At 32.0% G+C, this 23,659-nt stretch overlaps 1 protein-coding gene and 1 long non-coding RNA gene across 4 annotated transcripts in view; one reads left to right on the top strand and one right to left on the bottom strand.

Moving 5' to 3' along the window:
* Positions 1 to 23,659, top strand: part of LOC141449862 (uncharacterized) — a 47,655-nt gene that overhangs the window by 13,438 nt on the left and 10,558 nt on the right. The window contains exons 1-2 of one of the 3 annotated variants that reach the window (XM_074119764.1): positions 13,570 to 13,630; positions 15,795 to 15,950. In XM_074119764.1, the coding sequence (XP_073975865.1) occupies positions 15,885 to 15,950 (66 nt within the window). In that variant the 5' untranslated portion in view covers positions 13,570 to 13,630; positions 15,795 to 15,884. Of the gene's footprint in view, positions 1 to 13,569; positions 13,631 to 15,355; positions 15,422 to 15,794; positions 15,951 to 23,659 lie in introns of those variants that run through there. The other 2 variants (XM_074119753.1, XM_074119748.1) reach the window with 2 other exon arrangements.
* On the bottom strand, positions 13,287 to 15,287 carry LOC141449951 (uncharacterized). Its single transcript, XR_012455784.1, has 2 exons — positions 14,830 to 15,287; positions 13,287 to 13,858 (listed from the first exon to the last, which is right to left on the bottom strand). It is a non-coding gene; the product is annotated as an uncharacterized lncRNA (long non-coding RNA).

Genomic DNA, 23,659 nt, shown 5'->3' with positions numbered 1-23,659 from the left:
GCGAGAAAATTTCTTCCAGTCTTTAATAATGTAAAAGTAAAGTAAAGTAATCGCCTATTATTTCAGGCGGGGCTTAACGTCCACCTACAAATTAGGTGTCGTGGACGGAGGCGACTAGCAAACATACTTTACTGTAAATTTCTTTTATTAACCATTAAATAAAATCCAAGGCCTAAGACCGGGGAATCGAATCCAGTACCACAATACATTTTAGCTTCGCAGGTCTCGCCTCTAACCGCTCGGCTACCGTGGCGCTTCTTTAATAATGTATTAGATCCTGTTAAAGATTTTACTCGCCATAGTAACTCATTATAGTTTTGGCCTCATGCAGTCAGTTTCAGCTCGAAAGAGAACTTAATTTCCCATTTACCTTACTTTTGTCGGAGTAACACTCTATCTGACAGAAGACTGACAATGTGCAAACCAAGTACATGAGTAAATAATAGTAGAATCATGTGGAGTAAATAAGATAATTGAAATAGGGAGCAACAATATGCTGTGTTACTTTTAAATAGTAGCACTTCTAGAAGTTTTGTGGGATATAGTATTATTTTAGCGTGAGAGTTTTGTAAAGTCCATATAATTTAGATTGTTCCGAATTATCCAAGACAGATTGTCCATATAAATCAGATTATCCTAGAACCAAAAAGATTGAAATTTGTTTATTTTATTTTTTTAATGTTTTCAACAAACATTTATAATAGATTGCAAGATGGTTAAACAAACCTCGATATAATTAGGGCATTATCCTCTCCAGTCTTTTCTCCTTCAAAGAACCTAACTCTAAACCATATAAGAAGTTGAAGTAAATGTTGTGAATTTTGGGAAAGCGGCTAACAAATCATCAAATTTTTGCCAACCTCAGGTTTGCCATGGTTTCCCACATTACCCACAGTACAGTTTACAAATATTTTACGTTGCTGCAAAAGAGGTTCCAAATTTAATAATGAGGATTTCATCAGAGCGTTCGCTGACCAAGTGATCTATCTCCTAATTTCCCTCCTAACACCTTATTTTGGACAAAAATGCTTGTTTGGAAGGCCCACCCACATCAATTTCACTGAATTTCTCCTGCCTATTATTTCACGCAGATATTCTTGCAATTAGTCTGCTTGAGACAAATTGGTTACCCAGGTTTACCGAGGAATCTCAGAGAATTCTTCCATTCTGGAGCCATGTATGCATAATTTATGTTACAAGTTACAAAGGACATTTAACTATCTGATGCTTGACTGAAAAGTTTGTGTATTTAAACTAAAAAAATTGTATGAAATTATTAAAAAAGTTAATTATTGAACAGAGAAAGAATTAAATCACTACACAGTAGATAGAATTAAGAAAATTCAGATTAAAGTTAATAAGTGTAACATTTTCTGAAGCATAAACTGAGTTTTGATTAATTTATTTTATTTAAATATAAATTTAGATATTTGGAGAAAGTTTTGATTTAATTATTAAAAAATTTAATAATTTAAATTAGAATATTTTGGTTCTTAATTTCTGTGGGCAATGTTTTTTTTTTTTTTTAATTGCAGCAAGTTTGGAGAGATAAGTGTAATTGTAGGAAGTGACTTGGACCATTCTACTCATTCAAAAAATCTTGATTTTATCAATGAGCACTTTATTAGAACACTGGTCTCTCTATACTCTTCTGCAAGCCGTTAATACTCGGATTAATTAGCGAAGATGCTTATCTAATTAATAAATAAACTAACTTTAGTGACACGAAAAAAATTAACTCATTTCTTATCTTGATTTTTCTTAAGTTATTTAATTTTTGTTTTCTAAAGAACTAAATTTTCTATTAATCTTTTGAGAAAAGGATATTATCCATCAGATCTTTCGTAATACACCTCTTTTACAATCATGTTTCAGAGTTAAACTACTCGTATTTTACAAACAAGCAAAAACTTCATTAACAGAGATTTTTCCAAAAATAACATACTTCATTTTTAATCATTTAATTTTAAATTAAATAACTTGAAAACTAATTAATTTGAAAATCTCAAAACCACAAAATTTATAACGTAATTTTATTTTAGTACTTAATGAGGGTAATGAGGTTGTACGTTACGCTTAAATGAAACCTTATAGAGAAGTTAACCCCATCTTTCACCCAGAACTGCTTCAATAAGCATTTTTAATTGGAAATATATCAAATATTTAAATACAGTTACATCATTGCACTTTGTGCAATGAGTACACAAAGTTTGTAGAAAAAAAAAAACATTAAAAGGACCTAATTTCAATATCTTGCAAGATAAAGCTGGTTCTGTTAATTAATAAAAAAATAATAAGTAAAACTGGCTGGTGTTGATTACAGTCTCACTAAATCTTCGGCAATTTATCTTCATTACCTAAAACTGAAAATATAATTTGGTACTGGAATGAATCTTGATATAAGTTGCAAACATCATTTTTTTTGAATACAGAACCATCTTTAAGAAATGTATAAAAAAAATGTTAGGCTTCTTTTTTTCTGCAGAATCTAGAAAAAACAGAAAATTTAATTTTTTTTTTTTTTTTTTAAAATAAAAGAGAAACCAATGGAGTTTAGTCAAAACCGCATTAGCATGTACATGATAATTGAATGAATTTACAATCCTAATTATGTATATAACATCCTTGAATGTAGTTATTACAATGGCTTGGGCAACTAGCAACGGTCTCCCCATTCTCAAACCTTGGCCATCTTCAACTATTACATAATGCAGCTCATCAACATCATCATCTGCTTGGTAAACTAAAGAGGGAAAAAAACAAATAAGAAAAAATAACATTAATTACGGGATATTATATTTATTTATTTTATTTTAATCAAGAAATACATTTTCTTATCTTTTCGTCCTTAATTTCATCTGCAATTTGCGTAAATAAGTTGAATGATAAATGTGTTAAACCAATTATTAGCGCTCATGAACCTTAATGGAACATTCTACATTAGCAGTGGTTGGAGGCAAAGATTACTAATTTGTTATCGTTATTTTTAGTAGATTTGGTTCTAAAGCACTAGTAATAAATTTAAATCTTAGATTAAGAAGTGAAAATTGTTAAAAGTATGCCAATTTTGGGTGTATTTGATTTCTCATTGCAAAGTCTAATTTTTCATTTCAAGTGCTATAATGATTACATGGAATTATTAATAATGATAAGCACGGTGTTGATTCGAAGGTGTTGCACTTGTATTTACGTTGAGTAATTAACTTTCTAACGAATTCCTGAGAGTCATTTTCATATTCTAAGCTCTAAACCTTGCAGTTTCTTTAAATTTCGTCACATCCTATTAATGGATTTAGTACTTAATGCTAGCCTCTTTAAAGATCTGATTGAATCGTTCCAAACAGTCTTCAACCTTCTGCAGTATACTTCCCAGAGTTATCAAAGAAAAAACTCTTTTATTTTTGATAAACCAAAATGTTCAACAGCTCCTTTAAAAAAAAGCTCCCTACAGAGCTGCTGTTAAGAGGATCATGAAACACAGTTGTCTCAGAGGAGCTATCTGAGCAATTGCAGCCCAAACTTTGGTAATGTTTGAGTTTATTTCATTTTCGGCTTCTCCCAACCTTTTCTAGGGCTATTCAAAGACTTTCTTTCCATCAGTAGTTTGGTTGCAGATCTGGCCCAGTAGCAGACGAAGGCCTGAATCTTAATCTTTTGCAGTAATCTACATTTTACATGCAAACTGTCTTTTATCTTAAATCTCTGATTGTGTAAAATATTAATCACAATAAATGGGCGTCTGTGGGAAGTTATATAATGTCGGCACGAACTAGGTCTTCGTGATTACTCTTTAGTTTCCAGACATCGCTGGAAAATCTTATGAACGAATGAATGCTCTTAGAATATTTATCCTCCTTGATATTTGGGCTAGATTCATGCAATGGTTTTGAATAAAACGCTGTAATAACGCTTCATTTTTGTGCAAAAAGCCAGTACCTTTTAAACAGTTAAGATGTTTACAGTTTGAAAAGCAAAATAAAAGGCGGCACAGAACAAACAAATACATTCCTTCAGAATTTACTTTTAGACCTTTTTTGTTTGGGAAGTTCAGATTGTAAACATAGCTATTATTTTGCTTCCATATTCATGCCATTACATCATATTTCTTTCGCTTACTGCTAATAACGTAAATTTTGATCATGCCAAGACCGAAAAAGTAAGTTAGGAAATGATCTCTAAGTATATGAGGGTACATGTGAATGTGTTCACTCTTTTAGAGAGGAGAAACTGTTTTCTCTTAAGTGCTATTTCATTGCTATGTTCTTAGAAAATGTAATGGAGTATTAAATTAAATTGGGTTACATTACAAAAATCACAAAGTTTTAAAAAATAATCATCTACTGAAATTAACACAAAAGTAAGGAACAGATACTTTTTTGCCTCTCAGTACATATCATTATTGGAAAAACTTGTAAAAGAACAATTTAATACTTAATTAAAAAAAGTCAGGACTGTGATATTCATTATGATGCTTTTATTCTAAAAATGTCTTTTACTCACTTAGGATTATTTGTATGACATTTTTATTTGTCTTTATAAATAGTGAACAATAAAATTGTTTATATAATTCTCTGTAACCTTCATTTATTACTAATATTATTATTTTATTTCAATTTGAAAATTTGTATTACTAATACAAATTGTTCTCTTTCTCTGAATGTTAATTATAGATTCAATTAAATAACAATTCTCATTCGTTCTTCGTAACTGGAACAATAAAATGTTATGTTAGAAGTCTCGATAATATTAGCAAAGTTTATTATTATTATTTGTATTAATTACTTAAAAACTAAGTCCAATTTTTCTATTTAATTTAAAAATAAAAGCTTCCTGAGATTTCATCCTTATAGCTCTCTAGGCTTTAACTGATCTTATTTGGGTTTTCCAAGTACTCTGAACTTAGAGAAATTTTGTGCCCAACTATACAAAAGTTGTAACTCTGTTTACTGGTTTTGTTGTAGGAATAGTAATATTTTTTAAAAATTAATTAAATATAACGTTAACCGTACCAATTATTTGTTTTAACTTTCACTTTATCGTTTCATGGTTTGTAGTAAAGTTCCATCGATTTAATGGTCCATGACAATCACCAACTACATTAAACTGCAGAGAGATTTTTTTTTTTATATATCGTGAATAACATTGTACAAAATTATCATTACATGGAACAGATTGTTGGTGATTTCTTTTTTTTTTATTTTTTTAATTTTTAATTAAGCCCGTTAATATCAGGGCGTCTTGGACTTGTGTTCTCACGTTACAGATGGTGTTCAAGTTGTAAGGAGGTTCAAATTTTTGAATATTTAATAATTCTCCATTCATCCAAGAAGTATAGTTATGCTTTATTGTTATTTTTTGTCGGTTTTTGTTTTGTTATTTTCTCATGGAAGTTAAGGTCGTTAGTACCGCAGTTGTTTTTATCCATACAGTTGTCTACTTCCATATGATTAACAGTACTTGTGAAACAATTGTATATCCTCAATACAACATAAATAGGGAAGTTTGTGTTTTTTTATGCGCATATGAAAGTAGAATAACATAATAAAATAGACTGTTTTATTCAAATTTTACGCATTTAGGTTTCGTATTATGGATTACATTTTCATGAACTTGGAGGAACACTTCAACGCGGTGTTTATCTTAGCAATTCTCCAAGAAACAAGAGAAAGAAAAAACAAACTTGGAAAATATTCAAATAAAAGTGGCAGTCAGCTGGTATATAGTGTTTACGTCCAACTATCGATTAGGTGTCGTGGACAGAGGAGACTAGCTAACATACTTTACTGCAAATTCCTTTAATTATCTATTAAATAAAATCCAAGACCTAAGATCGGGAATCGAACCCAGTACCATAATACATATTAGCTTTACAGGCCTCACCTCTAACCGCTCGGCTACCGTGGCGCCTGGAAAGTAAGTGTTTATTTGATGATCTTAGGAAGGTATTAGCTGAGTGGTTAGCGTATTGGAATCCCATGCGAAGATACCGGGTACAGTTGCTTGGTCCTCAGATTTTTCTCTTTCTAGGTGCAGCTTACAGCACCCTGTCTGCTGTTGAACAATATTGTCTATAACGAGAGAAGACGGCCCGGATAAAAAGCTCCGGGTGCCAATAACCTCAGAAGTTCACGCATCTTGTTTATATATATTTATATTTTGTTCATTTTTGAACGACTCGCTTCTGAACAATTTTTCCTGTATTCTGGTTCAAATGGGTTTTTGACTTAGCGAAACTTGGGCTACACTGCTGGTATCTCTTGGCCTTTTAGTTGCGAAGATACTCATCAATGATCTCTCTCTCTCTCATAAAATCGATTGATTTTCGGTCCTATAATTTACTTTTCGCTCAACAAGTACTAATGTATTTTGTAAGCTTTTTTACGTAATAAACTTTCGTTTTGTAAAATTAAAATTAACAACAAATTGTACGAATTCGTCCGTTTTAAATTAGATTCATTTAATTATTTAATATATCAGGGAATACCTTATACAAAGGAAGTTGTCTTCATAAATAATCCCGATATTTTCAACTTGCTTGCGAATTTATGAATTACAGAATTCTAATCTATACAAATAAATTAAAATTTGTTTTATTTGGGTAACTGTGGACTTGCATTTTCTCAGGGGACAATATTTTCACACGCAAGAATTAAAAAATTGATAAAGATCATGTGAATAATTAAGGAGAAAACAATGAAATTACAGGAAATTATTCCTTCCATTTAGACCCAATTTTAGAAACCAGGGAATCCCAAATCGTGACCGACAATGTACTTTTTGAATCAAGCTACTTAACAGTTCCTAAGTCCCGAATATGTTTTTCAAATTAGCAAAAACCTACTAAATGTTCAGTTCTATAAATCAAATAACCATTTAAAAGAACAGAGCTGTTTATTACAACCGGGGTCGTCCTTATTTTGAAATACATGGTAATAAAACAGTGGAAAAAGTTGTAATCCCAGCCTGGATAGACCAAAAATGTGTTATTTAAATCTCAAATAACCATTTAATAGTACAGAGCTGTTTATTACAACCGGGGGCGTTCTTATTTCAAAATACGAACTTTAAAAACTCGGGAAAAAGTTGGAATCGCCCCGAAAATTCATAATATCAATTATCAGTTAATTATCGCTGTTTATTACAACCGTCTTGTAGGTCACTAGCCCAATAGCCCTTAACTTTTTGCCCTAATTCACGACTCTATGTACGCTAAAACTGTATATCACGCAATGAGTATAACGTAAACACGTTTTATAAAATAGAACTTCACTTTAAACATCACTAATTTTCACTTAAAAAATCACGTTTTTAAAAAGACCTGGTAGATCTGCTAGTAAATTAAGATTTTTTAAAAAGAGTGACCAACTTTATTTTCTTCATTTATCTTCATTAATAATAATAATAAAATGTATGCGTAATTTGTGAATCATGGATTTTATTTTATTCTTAAATGAAAAAAAAAGTTGGTCACCCTGTTTAAATAATCTTAATTTATCAGCTGATCTTCCTGGCCAGTTTCGGTCGGCCATCTTTAACTCGTCCACGTGTCTCTTTATAAACGTGATTTTTTAAGTGAATATTAGTGCGTGTTAAAGTGAAGTTCTATTTTATAAATTGTGTTTAAGTTATACTTAGTGCGTGATATTGAGTTTTAGTGCGAATAGTGTTGTGAATTATTTTAAAAAGTGTCAAGTGTCATGTGCTATTGGACTGATGATCTACTGGGATGCTGATGGACTTTTATATACTTCAAAGTAAGTCTTTATTATCAATTATTTTTTGTTATTCTTGCATGGAAATAGCATGTTATCACTTTTAAAACTGTACGGTAGGACGGTTGTATAAGGGGTGAGTACTTTCAAATTAATATTAGGGCCAAGTCTTGACCACGTTGAAGGTTGGTTAATTTTCAATTTTGAAACCTACAAAAAGTATATAAATTTATTAATAAACTAGTTTTATATATTGTTTAATTATATCTTTTAATCAACTATAAGTTCTAAAATATCATGTTTGTTTCCCCAAATTGTTTCCTAAGCCTATTGGTGTATTCTTTAATGTTCTATGTTTAATCGAATAAAACTTGTAAATTACCTTTTATTGTTTCCCCAAATTGTTCAAAATTATTACCTTTTATTGTTTCCCCAATTTGTTCAACATTATTACGTTAAATTGTTTTTATTCGATTAAAAGTTCTATTTTACTTTTGTTCCCCTAAATGGTTTTTAGAATGGACTTTTAATCCTTTTTAGTAATGAATTATTTAATCTTTCCTTATTATTCGACTAAAAGTTCAAAATTATCATTCATGGGTTCTCTCAAATTATCTTGGGAATTGATATCTAAACCTTTTTAATCTATTCTTTAATAGTTTATTTTTGCACAACTAACTTCATTCTTGTTTCCCCAAATTGTTTTTTGTTTTTAATTTCTTCACTCTTTCAGTGTATGGTATAATATTTTCTTTTAAGCCGACTGTTAGTTTTAAATTAGCGTTTGAATTAATTTTTGTGTTTCTGGTGGACTAAGGGAAGTTCAGTGAATTATTTCTTGTAATGTCTTTACTTGATTGATCTGTCGTTAACTAGCTGTTCTCCCAATTTGACAGGAGTACGTCAGAATGCCTTTTAGTAGTGTCTTCTTCGTTATTGTTAGTGTTTTTTTTTTTTGTTAATAAGTGGCTATAACTGTCTCAGTTGGGTAATGGTTGTAATAGTTTTGTGTTGATGTGTCAACGTCCAGAGTTACGTCGATTGATCTTTCTAATTCTAAGAGGTTTAGAGGGATCTTAGATCTCCATTTCGTAACCTTCTTAGAGGGAAGATTTTTGCTTACTTTTTCCATAGGTTTTAATTCTATTCCTTTTTTAAACCAGTTTGTTATAAGATTAGTTGATGTCTGTAAGTCGGTGATCATTTTATTAATGTCTGAGTTGTCTTTTGTTAATGACATTTTGTCGTCAGTTGCTAACATCGTTTTCAAGATTTAGGTCTGTCCATAGGGTAGAAATTGAAGAGTATAGGATTTATTGTGCCCTAAGGCAGGCTCGCCAAAACAGTCGTCGAGTACTGCGAATATTATTGAATTTTACCCAGAAAATTAGATCTTGTAAAATATATCTTATGATTTGAATAATGTAATTAAGATCGTAAGTGTACCTAATTATTTAAAACTGTTGAGCATGTCAAAATTGCCCAATACATCAACTAAATCAAGAAATATAGCGGTTCTTGAACATGACGGAAGTAGTTGGTACAAATCCTTTTATGTAAACATCTTTTTTTCTTTTCTTTTTATTATACAAATGCTGAAATAAAATTAAAGAATCCTGGTATTTAAGGGATATGCATGTTTTGAGCTTAGGTAAGTTTTTAAAATTGTAAATTGTAAGTTATGAGAATGTAAGCAGGAAAAACTTAATCATACCTAGTTCATTTGTAATGGGAAATAATTAATTGTTGTTAAATTAAATATTGATGAATATGTGATTCTAATCGTTTAAAAATTATTCGTAAATAAATAAAATCTTAGAACTCTTTAATAGTAGAGAACAAGCTACAAGCTCGTTGCATTCATGCTTTTTTGTAAGGTTTGCTCAGCTGTGTCGATGTGTTAGGTAGGGAATGACTTTAAAGAGTGTATGTGTATCAGAGTTATAGTTAATTTGATCTTTGGTGGATGGATTTCTGTTTTTATATTTCTAAGAGGTCCGTAAGCCTTCCTTGTTTTATTGTATGTAACAGAGCCATTGTGTTGTTGATACTGTCCAGTTGATGACTGTATTTGATAAGGAGTTTTGCCTAAGTTGTGTTTGTACGAGCGGATGTGTTCTTTGTATCTGCCTTGGACTTATTGACCCGCTCTGGTCAATGTAGGTACTGTCATAACAATATAGGTAGACAAACTAGCTTGAAAATACCGCTGTTGACATAAAGGGTTGTTAGTTTCGATAAGTGCACTGTTTCCCAGTTGGTTTGTTAGTCCTAGCGTGGTTTTGAGACCTAGTTTCTTGGAAAGGTTATATAGTTTGTAAGTCTCGTTTCCGATGTAAGTAAAAGTGGCGAATATGTTATTTAAATTAAAAATGTGTTATTTAAATCACAAATAACCATTTACTAGAACAGAGCTGTTTATTACAACCGGGGTCGTCCTTATTTCTAAATGAAACAGTGGAAAAAGTTGGAATCCCAGTCTGGATAGACCAAAAATGTGTTACTTTAATCTCTAAAAACCATTTAATTATTTTAATATTAATACTTTTAGTGAAAGAGTCACTCAAATACTTATTCATGTATCCGTGAATAATGCAAATTAGATAATAAAGTCATTTGTGGTGCGTAATCGAACCATAATCCAACAATAATACAGTCAATATTGCATTATAATTGGATAGATTTATACAAAAAAAAACGTTAACAATATTAATTTGACTTAAACTAAACTATTTGTTCCTACCCCCTAATTTTAACATGTTTTCTGAATATTGTTTTATTTTATGCAGGTAGAGCCTAAGGTTGTAATTTTAGTATTGGTTAGGTGACTTGCTATTCATTGTGTACAAGTGCGTGGTATCGATGTGTTTAGTAGTAATGTGAGTCTGCAGTAGTTTGTTAGTGTGTTCGCATGTGAGGTCAGTTGGGAGTTCACGACTTGATGATGTAACTAAGAGATTGTTTCGAAACGGGGTCATCCTTTCACCCGACGATGCATTACTACCATATACTCTTTTTTTAAGTTAAGTAGGGGTAACCTATCAAAATGGCAACGAACTCTTCTTCCACTATCTATACATAGTTCTTTCTATTGCATCCTCAAACCGCTTTAATATACATTTCATGTAACGCTAACACACGTACACTGTTCCGAATACATTATGTCTACCATGTATACATTACTGGTTACCAGCCATTGTTTTAATTGTTCCTTTTTTACATTTTATTTTATGACCTTATTTCCTAGTTGTAGAAAATTGAGCGCCTTGTTATTTACTTTTCTTTTTTTAACTCTTTGTTTAAAAAATATTTAGGTAAGTAGTGATAGTTTTATTCGGCCGCAAGAAATTAAATTTGGAAACACACGTCTGAAAAGATCTGTCCTGTATAGTCCTTTACCCAATATTGAAAACTCTTACCACCTGACAATGATACGTATGTCTTATCAAATCCAGATTTCGGTAGAGATGTATATTAATAAAGACATAAGGGAGAAATTGGGTGACTAATCCACGTTTTGTTCAAATATTTGAAGTGTTGCGAAATTTTAGATTAGAGAAGCGAAGACTGCAAAGCTGAGATGGTACATACCAGGTCTAGGGTCTTATATTTTTTTTTTTTTTTTTTTTTTTTTTTTTTTTTTTTTTTTTTTTTTTTTTTTTTTTTTTTTTGGCATTGGCTTTCGCCATACAGCCAGCATCGTCTAGGTGCTTATCACTAGAATATCACTTACTCTCCGTTCTTACCTACAAATACATTCGCTTCACACATTCATCATTCTACTATATACCGCTATTTACATAAACTACTGCTAATGGATGGAGCAGCACTCTGTGCTCCTGCCATCCTTCTCGCTTAACCAAAATTAAAATCACGTAATCCTTCTCTAAGCATTTTGTTCCATTCATTCTAATTCGGCTATAGCTTCTAAATACATTCATATTTCATTGCTAGCTCTGCTATCGACTTAAGCACATAACTGTTGGTGGAGAATATAATGTCTTCGTAGCGAAATGGTGCATCTAAATACCTGTATATATCGTCAAACATTCGTTTCCTTTCTACCACATAACGTGGACATATCATTATTACATGTTTGAAATCTTCCTCCTCATTGCAATCTACGCAAAGAGGAGAGGACCTTTTGTTGATCCTGTGTAGATACGATCCGCACACCGCGTGGTTCGCTCTCAGCCTGCTTATTGTCGTAACAACCCATTTATTAGTGACAGTTCCCTTAAACCATGGTTGTCTAGGTAACTGATCTGCCATAGTTTTATAGAATCTACCTTTATATTTTTTTATTTCACACGTTATTAGGCGCCACGGTAGTCGAGCGGTTAAAGCTAATTTGTATTGTGGCATTGGGTTCGATTCTCGGTCTTAGACCTTGGATTTATTTAATGACAAAGAATGTTTGATAATCGCCTCCGTCCGCGACACCTAGTTTGGTAGTTGGACGTAAAGCCTGCCTGAAAAAAATAGCACTACTTTACTTTTTTACTTACTTATTTCATACGTTATTATAGCAGAAATTTATGGAAAATACTTTTGCTTCTGACCCAATTCTTAGCGAGTAGTCAAGCCTATGTCTAAGAATTGTCATTTCTTTAACTGTTTCCAGTAATTGATCCTGTATTTGGTATTGGAGTGTCTTTGTTACCTATCTTTCTAGTTTGTTTCGCAGCAATCATCTTTATGGATGAACTGAATGATTTGAGAAAAAGACAGTACACTGATAAACAAGATAGTCTTGTTTTTCACCAACTACTCTCAGATTTCTGGTTGGATTTCTGAAGAGTTAATGAGCCATCTTTAAATAATAGGTCTCATACCTGTCCAATTTTGTGGTGTCTGTGATATGGAGGAGGAAATACAATTCTTCTGAGTTGAGAATATGTAGAAGGCTGTTTACTTCGTAATTTTATCTATTCGGACTGCTGTGAATTTCAGAAGGCTCATTTCCGATTCTGGAATTTTGACCTAGACTTCCTTTGAGTTGCCTTAGTTATTTTTATTTTTTTCTTTGGGCTTCTTGGACTTAGAGGGTAGGACTTTATACCTATCCAAAGACAAGTAATGATACTTCAGAATTTGTTCAGTGTTCAAGAACCAGAGGTTAACATAATAAAATGTGTTTGGAGGGTCGGTCAACTTTAGAATGTGAAGGAAACCCAAACTCTTTAGTGTAAACCGAGAAGTACGGAACTCATGGCTTAAATTAACCAGATGAAATATAAAAATTATTTGAAGATGGTGCGTGTAAGATTCTGGAGAAGGTAGGAGAATATGTCGGATGTTGCGTACATACCCCTTTCACTTTTGTCATGCTGCTTACTCCAAACTGTTCTCATAATAGGCTGTTCATTTACTTACTTATGTAATTCAATAAAGTATCTAGCCATAAGTAATCGGAGTTGCCTTTAATAATAATAAACTGCTAATGTATTTAATGAAATCAAGCATATTATTTTTTAAATTCAAACTAGTAATTGTTAGCTATGAAACTATTCGTCCATGCAGTGCTCTCCCAGATCGTTGTTTACATTTTAAATTTTTATACAAAAAAATAAATATGAGAAGTTATTATTTATTACGAAGAGCTGTCACAATATAATTGCACTTTTCAGAACAAGAGACGTTTTCCTTTACACTTAAAACAGACACAGTCTACATATTTCTAATCTCACACAACAATACTTTGGTGACAATACTTTTTTATTTTTAAACACTACTTGTCCATTACACACAATATAAATATATTCAAATTTGTATACAGCAGACAGCGCTCTCTACATTCAGCGTGGGTGCGAACAATATACTCCAAACGACTTACTAACCTAAATTCACTATTTTTACTCTTGTGAAAAGTAGAACACAACCTTTCACTGTATTACTATGGTAAAGAAGTGAGTGTGGTAAGGGATTTTGTTCTTCTTTTATTAAGTTCGCCAGGCTTTCTTGTCCTCGAGTTCTGTAATCATTTTTATAGCAAATGTTTTTCTTTTGTCTTCTAGGACTAATCTTCATTATTTACCTTTTTCTTTAACTCAATTATTTTACTGTTTGTTGCTTACAGTTGTGTCTCATACCTTTTTTTGTTTCGAATATGATCAGTTGTTGATTTAGCGTTGAATCCATTAAAACTGAAATACATATTTTTTATGAAACGGTCATACCAAGACGGGAGAACGGAAATTTTATTATTTGGTGAACGATGTACACGGCTGCTCTCGTTTGGTGGGTTACTCGTAACAGGTAACACCTAGCTTACCACTCAATTTTTTTTTTTAAATTTATGTTGATGAAACTTCAATCCGAATAACATAATACATAGGATTGTGAATAATATGAACACATTTAATTTTCGAGCAAAGTAGAGGGCAATAATCTATTATTACTAAGTTACCTTACCAACTTTTTCGCAGATAATGGAATAATTTCATTCTTAAAATTTGAAGTAACATTATAAAACCTTTATTTTGACAAGTGATGTTCCTAAAGGATTTGCGAGGGTTGAATTTTCTCCGATTATTCAAAGGAGACGGATTGGACTAGTGCAGTGACGGCGAACCTTTTGAGCTCGGCGCGTGTCAAAATTTTGAAAAACCTTATTTTGAACAGATTTAGGTTAAGATAACTCTGGTGCCGTCTCACATAAAGAAAGATCCCTAATTTTCTTATATTTGCAACCAAAAAACTGTATTAAATGACCCACTTTATGATCATTGATCTGAGAAAAGTTTTCTAGATCCTTATCCTCAATAAATACCATAATTTCTTCTAAGTACTTCACAAATCGCTATATTATTTAAAATTATATAATAATTTGTTGTATCCGTCGATGTGTGTCACTTTAATTGAGTTCGCGTGTCACCTCTGACACGCGTGTCATAGTGATTATAAAGGGTGGCTTTGTAAGTAGGAGATCCCCAGTTCGAATCCCGAGTATACTACTTTTTGTTAGGAAAAAAAAAAAAAAATTAATAGTAAAGTATGAGCCTCCGTCCCCCATTCTCAACACCTTATTTGGTACTTTGACTTAAGCCCCTCCTTACAAAATTGGTGATCACTTTACTTAACTGTGGTATTATTGAAATTATCGTTTTGTTAGTACCTTTTGTAAGTTGATAAATGTTACCAGAACCCACTAATATTAGTGAATCGCATTTATACATTTATCTTTCTCTATCTTCTTTTTATTTTCCAAAGTTTGCCTACTTTCGAAGGGAAAAGCAAAAGCCAACTTTGTTTCTTCATAAAACTAACAATCTGGTCTCATTTTAAATGATTCTTTTACCTCTTATAAATACCAGTTTATAGCAGTTGGGTTACCAGCTTCTTGAATTCCTGATCGTGGAAGCCGAAATCTTTGTTCGTGACAGTTTTAAATACTTTGCAATTGAGCCAGAAAAAATTCTTCCTGCAATATTGTAAACAGTTGAGTATTCAATTGAATTCAAGATTAGAATTTAAGCTGCTCAACCCATTCAATCTCTAACTTCTTATAGATTGTTTCATTACTAACATTAGAATGTAAAATTATATTTTATTTTCCTTAAGGTAAAAATCATATGTTTCACCTTTAACAAAATAAATGAAACAGTCTGCAATAAAAATTAAATTATGATTCCTAGTTAAAGAAAAAAGAATCAGAAATGTCTTCACAACCATTTTATTATCCTTTAAAACCACCCCCTGTATTAAGGGTAATTTTTTTTCAAGTAATGAATATTATCAAGAGAATCGCAAATTCATAATAGTTACAATTTGAAAAATAAACTACATTTATTGTAATTCAAAACATTGCCTTAGAATTGGTAGTTTTAGATTGATTAATTGCTGTTATTGTTTACTCCATGTTTACTAACTTAGTAAACAATGTTCTGTGGAAAAAAAAATCAGTGAAAGTGATTGTTTGTGAGCAACTGAAAGCGCCAAGTGACACTTCAATGTGCTGCTCCTTTTATCAGTATCGCTTTCAACACTTTCTCCTGCCATGTGCAGCCACATTGTAACACATTGATGCAGGTGATCAATTTCAGAGATATTAAAAGATTTTTTGTTTTTATTTTTGTTTAGGCATACGTAAGACCAAAAGGAAATGCAGTCCAGATCGCTAGGATTGCTGCTTTAACCTTAGTTGCTGTCAGTTTTATACTAGGCTTCTTCATGGTCGCTTCCGCTTATATCACAGCTTCAGCCACCTGTTACCAGGAATATCCTGTTCCACCGCAGGTAAGAGTTTATTCATTGATAATGCTTTTCACAAACAATATCTATTCTTCGTATAGTGAAGGCGCGACTGTCCACGGAGTACTAAAATACTTACCGCTGATTTTATACCGTCCGTAGCACGCGTGTGTTTTTATTTTCTGGCCGGTTACGGATTTACATCCACCATTTGCACTGTGGAGGTAACCACATTTTCATTCCTAATACTTCTTTCTTCCGGTTGCTGTCCTTTCATAGAATTTCTCTTTCTTTGGGTCTCATTCAGTTCATTGATGGACAATCAGGGTCTGCCCCTTTGTGGAGAAAATCATGTGGCGACAGCTAACTAGATTGAAAATTATTCAGTAAATAAAACGATCTAAATAGGCAGGACACGCCCCCAGTCGTTATTCTGAAGATTAGCCATCGTCTTCTTCTTTGGTAGTCATTCTGTTTAAAACCATGTTCCTTGTGTTTTGTTGATTCAAGTTCTTGATTCCTTTAATCGCTCCTTCTGGGTCTTCCACTCGGGGACCCTAGAAGCGATGTGGCCTCTGGCACTTCTCTGGGTAAGCTGGGATTGTTCCGCTGTGTATGCATTCCACCTCTGGCTTAATTATTAATACACTGAAGCAGAAATCTCTTTCTTTAGGGCTATCTAGACGACAATTCCTTATTTTTCCTTTTATTTTGTAATCTCAAATTCAGATTCGGAGTACCCTGTTTGTACAGTCAAGCAAGAATTTCGAATTACCATTACAAACGAATTGGAAAAATTAGTAATTCTGGTCTAACTTTTGAAAAAAAATTTGGTTTTAGCATCAGTGTATTAATAACTGAGACAAAAATGGATTGTACACAGAAGATCGTCTTTGATTACAAGTTACAATTGCAGAATTAGCGGAAAAATTAGGAATTTTGGACTAATTTGATGGAAAGATTGAGATTTCTGCTTCAGTGACTTCAAGAAGTAAGCGAAAGGTGGATTGTACACCCAGGGTAGTCCTATTTTGGAATTACCATTGCTAAATTAATAGAAAAATAAGTAATTCTGGTGTAGTTTGTAAGGAAAGATTAGGATTTCAGCTTTATACAATTGATAACTAAGCCACAGGTGGATTATTCAAACAGGGTGCCCTGAATTCGTAGTTACGATTACATAATTCATAGAAAAATAAGTAACCACAGATTTTGTTTAACAAAATGGTAAAATGAGTTCAAATAATTAAGAGAGAATTACCAAAAACAGCGACATTACTTTTAAACTGCTGCCCAAAAACTAAAAACTATTTGCAGCTCTTATCGATTCTTCTTTCTATTTCCCTTAGAGCAGTGAAGAAATAAAGGAAAGAACTTTACAAGGCTCCGTAAAGGACATTGAACTGGATCAGGCCATGTTTATATTAAAGATTATATAATTTTTTTTTATTTTCCATTACTGAGCTAAATTACACAAAAAGATGCATCAGTACCGAATCCAGAAACCTTAAATCAGAAGACCCACAGAACAAATTTATTCAAGTACTTCTCCAATAACAGTTGTTTCGAAAATTTAAAAAAAGGAACTCGATAATATTAACAGTCTATGTCCATCCTGCTAACTTAACCTCAATGTCTTGATTGATGAACTTTTATTATCTTATCTTTTTCTGACGTTATTTTGGACAGCTGGTTTGTAACTAAGAACGCTTTCAAATGGACAATGGCGAAAGCAATAACAGACTTTTTTTTAAAAAAAACGTTTTTGTTTGTAGCTTTATTGCGGTGCACGGGGAATTTTATTGGTTTATTTTCTCTTTCTTTACACATTTATTTTTTGTTTTTTCTTTAGTGGGTAAAGATTCCAAGACGTAACTCGATTATTTTATTTTTTTTATACTGTGTGAAAGTTCTTTGTCAAACGGCCTTGTCATCAAGATTATTTGCTGGAAAGAAGTGAAATTGGGCTGGATTTATGTATATATAACTACAATGTTATATTCTTAGCTTGAAATAGGTTCTAGTTCTTGATTCACTCAAAAGATAAGGACTCATATTTAAAAATGAATAAATAAATAAACTAAATCGAAAATGCCCAAGACATATCTTAAAGTATACTACATGTGTATATGAGTAATTATAGCAGAATTAAACTAAACTTAATAGCTTGCCGATAATTGTTTTAGTGTGTGAAAAAGCTGATTTATTGTGCATTATTATGTGAGTTGCTGTTCTTTTATTGTCTATGCAACTGTGTATGGGCTGTTTCTTTTTATAAGGCACGTTAAACATCGTAGGTCATTGGCTCCCAGAGCTTTATCAGACAGTTTTTCTTTCGTAATAGGTAACCATATCCATACCCGGACAGTGAGCTGTAAGAGGTTTCTAGGCAGAGAAAATCTAAGAGCTAGCAAACTGGATTCGAACTGGGAATCTCCGCGTGGAAATTCGCTAGCGACTGAGCTATTCCCTTGGGCTCTTATGTGCTTATTGTGTTTTTGAATCTGGCACAAAACATTTGTTGTTTTTGTTTTTACTAATAACATTTTCTGTTTGAAATAAACTAAGCTTAAACTCTATCAGTGGTAACGCACTAATCCTAGAAAGCAAAGGTTCTCTCGGTTAGATACCTTACCCTTGACTTTAGGCATCAGTGATTACAGATCGTGAACGGGTCTGTCAGCACAAATAGGGTTATACAGATAATAATGATAAATTAAACAGAAATAAGAGGAACGCATAGCGAATCTGAATTTATTGTTCGTATCACTAAACACAATAATTTTTCCATTTTTGTTGTTACTAAGTAAATGGAATAAGTAAATAAATAATATAAAAAAGTACAGAAAATTCTAAATAATAGTTTTAAAAGCCACTTTGTTTAAAATTCAAATTATTATTTGACCTTATTCTTAAATTTTTTAACATCCTGTAGTATGCAATATATTTGTATTTTGTTGCATAACGAGGAATTGAATGCGCAACTGCAGCTTGTTAATTTACTACTGGCAGTTCACTTTGTTAGCACCATTCATAGAAAGCCACCATATTTTCACATTAGTTATATAAATAGATCGTGGTCTCTGATGTTAAAATAGTTTTTTATTTTTCTTTTTTGTTATAGTGATAGTAGACCAAATAGTTCAATGTTCCTCCTGTTTTCGTAAAAGCGCTAATTACAATTAAGAAGTTTGTTCTTCAGTTTATTTAAATTTAAGAATTTGGGTTTATCATGTTGAGATAATATTAAATAGTTGGATTAGCTCCGTTAGAAGAAAGTTAGACTAGTAAGCAGGAGCTCCCGAGTTCAAGCCAAGACTTAACGTGAAGTCTGTATTTTGATGGTGAAGCCCCTGGCCCTGTGTTAAGTACTGTAAGTGTGTTCAGCGAGACAGCATTTCAGATTCCTGTACAGAATCTGTTTTTCAGACATACCAACACTTATCCTGAGACTACTCTTCTTACCTATGCTGATGGTGTAGCCGTCTAACCTGCAAAACGAGGGTTCGAGTAATATCACATAGAAAACTTCGACCCAAAGAAAAATCTATAGTCCCACCATTAGCTATGCAGAAAAATGGTTCAAAAAAATGGGCTATAAATCTGATCGAGACAAAATCTTAACAGACCACCTTCATTCTTGGACGCATCACTCCGACTTTTACAATCTAATTCCTTTTCTTGAAGTCCACGCAGTCGTAGGGCTTTATCTCAATCGAAGACTTACTTGGAATACTCATACAAGACTTAAGAGAACAGAACTCAATAGACGCTACCAACAACTGAAAAGGCTACTTTTCAACGAAACTCACTGTGTACAACAAAAGACTTATTTGTGTTGATTTATTAAAGCCCGTCTGGGTCCATGGCGTCGAACTTAGGGGTTCAACCAAACGCTCGAACCTCCAAAGGATTCTGCGCTTACAGTCTGAAACTCTTCGCTCTACAGTTGACGCTCCTTGCTAAGTCCCTTTCACCCAGACTTAAACATTCCTTTCTACTCACAAGTTGCTTAAACCCATCACCTTTCACCCAGCACCTTTCTTCCAGGATACCTCCAGATAACACTCGTAGACATTGTAAAAGACACAGGCTTCGCCATCTCCATTCTTGACAATCATTAGCTTCTCCACTCCGAATTAATTGATGAATGATCGAAAACTTTTTGTTGGAATAAAAACCCTTACGTTAATCAAGCTGCATAAATATTGCTTTCCAGAAGTAATGGTTAATAACTTTAATTTAAAGTTTCTGTCAAAAAAAAAAAAGAAAAGAAAAAGTCTTTTAAACAAATAATTTTTTCACAGTCCTCTGCGCGTTCTGGAACTATTTTTCAATGATTTCTACCTGTCAGTAGCTTTAACATGGTCAGTAACTATAAGATTTATTGTTTGACTATGGTGTTGTCAACTATTATAAACAAAGTAATAAGATGGAAAACTAGGACAGTGAAATTTCTGCTTTCCATTCTTTTAATAGAAAACGTTTCCCATACCTTCAGTATTGTTTAATTTATTTAGTTTCACTTGCTTTTTAAAAATATTGTAATCAAATATTTATCAGTGGTTGATTTTTCTAGAATAAATGAAGTCGCATGGGTAATCAACAAATCCTTGGATAATTTCAACTTAGATTGCTTAACTATATTTAAACTCTGAATAATATTCTGGGGTTGAGGTCATAAGTCATTAGCTTCAATATTAGCTACACAGTTACGAGCAAAGTCGGCAGTTATACTTCTGATCCCGAAGGGTACTACGAGAAAATTTCATTCCGTGACTGGAGAAAGCAGGCCGAATCCCGATGCCAAGTCCATTCAGCAGAGTTATCGAGACTAAAAACTAAAAAAATGTTGAAAAACCCTGTTCCAATCAGAGAGAATCTTTTGATTCATGCAATAGAGTAAATGAATCGAAAAAAGTTTTGTTAACTCCCAGTTATTTATGAGCTCGAGTTTTCCTGATTTAATGTACCAATAATGAGACTGCAGTTTTTAGGATTCTTATGATCGCACAATATTAGTTAATTTGTGGAGTGATGAATTTTTTTTCGTGATTGATTCAATAATTCAAAGAGAAGAAAGATTATTGCTAATTTTATTCATAATATTTTATTTTTTTGTCTAACTTCCGACCTAGTAACAGGTCATATTCTGGGCTCATACTTTAGGAGGAAGTCTGAACAGTCTTAATAGAAAGCACACCAACCTTAAATGTAAAAAATCTAATACAAATTATAAGCCCTGAAGATGACCTAGGTTGAAAGCCTGATAAAGAAATAAAACAAAACTATGGATGAAATGGTCAATAATATTTCTCCCCTTAATATTAAAAAATAGCTTAAAAATGGCACTTACTGGAGAGTTCATTTTAAACCATAATTTTCCTATTTTTTTCCGGTCAGTACTAGAAAACATTTCCTATAGTTCGGATGTTGTCTAGTAAATAATAGTTTTCTATTAGTTCCACTTTTTAACTGACCTCTCCTATCAAAGAATAATTTTTGTAATAATAATAGTGTCTTTATTTAAATGTTTACAAAATTACATATTTGTTTATCTTATTTTTGTATCTTTTAAATAGCCTTATGATATTAAGACTTAGAAACAAATGTAAATGATGCATTAAAAAAAAATTTTTAAAAAGTATTTCATAATCAACTTCAGTGTTTAGTGTTCAATTCATAAAGGAAATTATTTTTTAACTCACTGTGCCAAGACATTTTTGATTTATACTCCTACCATGGGACGTTCCTTTTCATCAATAACTTTAAACAACCATTAGATTGATTCATCTGATGCATTTTCTCTTTGAATAAAATGAATTTAATGTGTGATCTCACTTGCTATTTATTTTTGCGTTTTTTTTTTTTTTTTTATAGTGATTGCAAAAACTTGAAGTTCAACTATAGTAATCATGTTCTTTTAGTACATAACATAAGTTATTTTAATGTATTCCACTTCTTTAAGTAGAACAGAACTTGTAGTGGATTGGAAACCTTGCAATGGAGACCAGGGCGAAATTCCATATGCCTTGCCCACAGGTTCTCCTCAGACACTAGTAAGTTCTGCAAAATCTTTACAAGGTTTGTTTATCTTTCCGGGAACAAACTATTTTTTTTTTTTTTAATTACGAGTATTTAGCTCGAACTTACTAAATAAGTAACCATTTTGCAGTAAAAAATAAATAATAGTTCAATTCTCTCATTAAAATATTTTCATTAAAGGTTTTTTAGTATGGTTTTTAGAGAGAATTAATTACCTTGAAGGTAATGATTAATTTTAGGACACTTCATAGACCATTCTTACTGCCTTGCAAGAAAATTATAGGATATCGTCGCTCACTTTCTGTAAAGTGTAAAAGCAATGAGGGTAATCACGATAGTTGAGCGCTTTAAGAAACTAAGATGTATTGTGTTAGCTATCCAAGACCCTAGTTTGGTAAGTGGAGCAAATACCGCCTAAAATAAGTAAAATAAAATAAATAATAGGCATTACTTCATTTTAGTTTTACCCTTTCTAAACATCTCTTGCTAACTTTCTCTGGAATTTACTACTGATTGATATCAGAGAGCTCTCCAAAATTGAATTCTACTTTTTTATTCTTGAATTAGAATTTTATTTGAATCTATGAACTGGTTAAATAATCTTTTTACTGCATAAATTATATTAAAGACCACTTTTTCAAACCAAATAGTTATTATTATATATGTTATTGTTCTCCAAAACTGTACATGGTTATTTTTGTTATATTATTATTTGAATGGTGCAATTGTTACAAGGTCTTCTTCTAACAACTTGACTGAGGAAGTATTATATTATGGAGAAAAAGGTGTAATTTAAATCTAAAGCTGAAGGTCAACAGGTAGATTAGAATCACGACTAGGAGCGTTAGAGAAGGCTCAAGGTTAGTTTTTTTTAGTTTATTGCTGCAACTATGGAGAAACTATATGCACTTCTTTGAGCTGATCACTAAATCTGTAAAGACATGATTCTCCAAGTTGTCTTTAGTAGTTTTCACCTTGAATTTAAAGTACATATGGTTATCTTAAAAGTTTTCACAGAAAATCTTATTTATTGAGTCATTTCCAATGCGGTCTTACTTTCAAATTTTTATTGAGAGTTCCATGCTGTGGTGATCAACGGGTGTTCTCCTCAAGAAGTCTCACTAAACAGTGGTGATATCTTCCAATGTGGACCCAGCCACCATGACATTTTCACTTTCTTTTATTGCTTTATTTCTTTTATTGCTGTATGTACTATAAAGTAATAGAACGATCGTATCCAATTGTCGAAATTGAATTCTGAGGGGATAAGGCTTCCCCTATAGAGTTATTTAACTGAATTGTACTGTAATTCTGTGTAATATTATTGAGAATTATATATATATACGCATATGAATAACTATTTTATTACTAACTATTTTTATATTACTATATAATACTATACTTTTTACTTTAACTAAAACTTCTCTAAGCTTTCCTTTGAGCGTTGGATAATGTTTTCTTTCTTAAGTGATGTCAAAATAGAAGATAATTATAATAATATAAATTTTTCACATTTTAGGAAAAGATGACCTGAGACATCGACTTCAGCGTAATTGCTGTAATTATTTCTGAGAGGGGTTTTGTACGGTGATTTCTTCTGAAAGTTATTTCTAACAATTGTAAGATCTTTTATAAGAAACAATTTGTGGAATCTATTTTTAAGGAAATATTTCTGTAGGTACTGTGCCCTTTAGGCTCACTTTTTTTTG

The sequence above is a fragment of the Rhodnius prolixus genome, unplaced genomic scaffold, assembly GCF_049639745.1.
Source record: "Rhodnius prolixus isolate KJV_2025 unplaced genomic scaffold, Rpr scaffold_1, whole genome shotgun sequence".
In the NCBI taxonomy this organism is placed as follows: domain Eukaryota; kingdom Metazoa; phylum Arthropoda; class Insecta; order Hemiptera; family Reduviidae; genus Rhodnius; species Rhodnius prolixus.
This window is presented reverse-complemented; position numbering and strand designations above follow the sequence as displayed.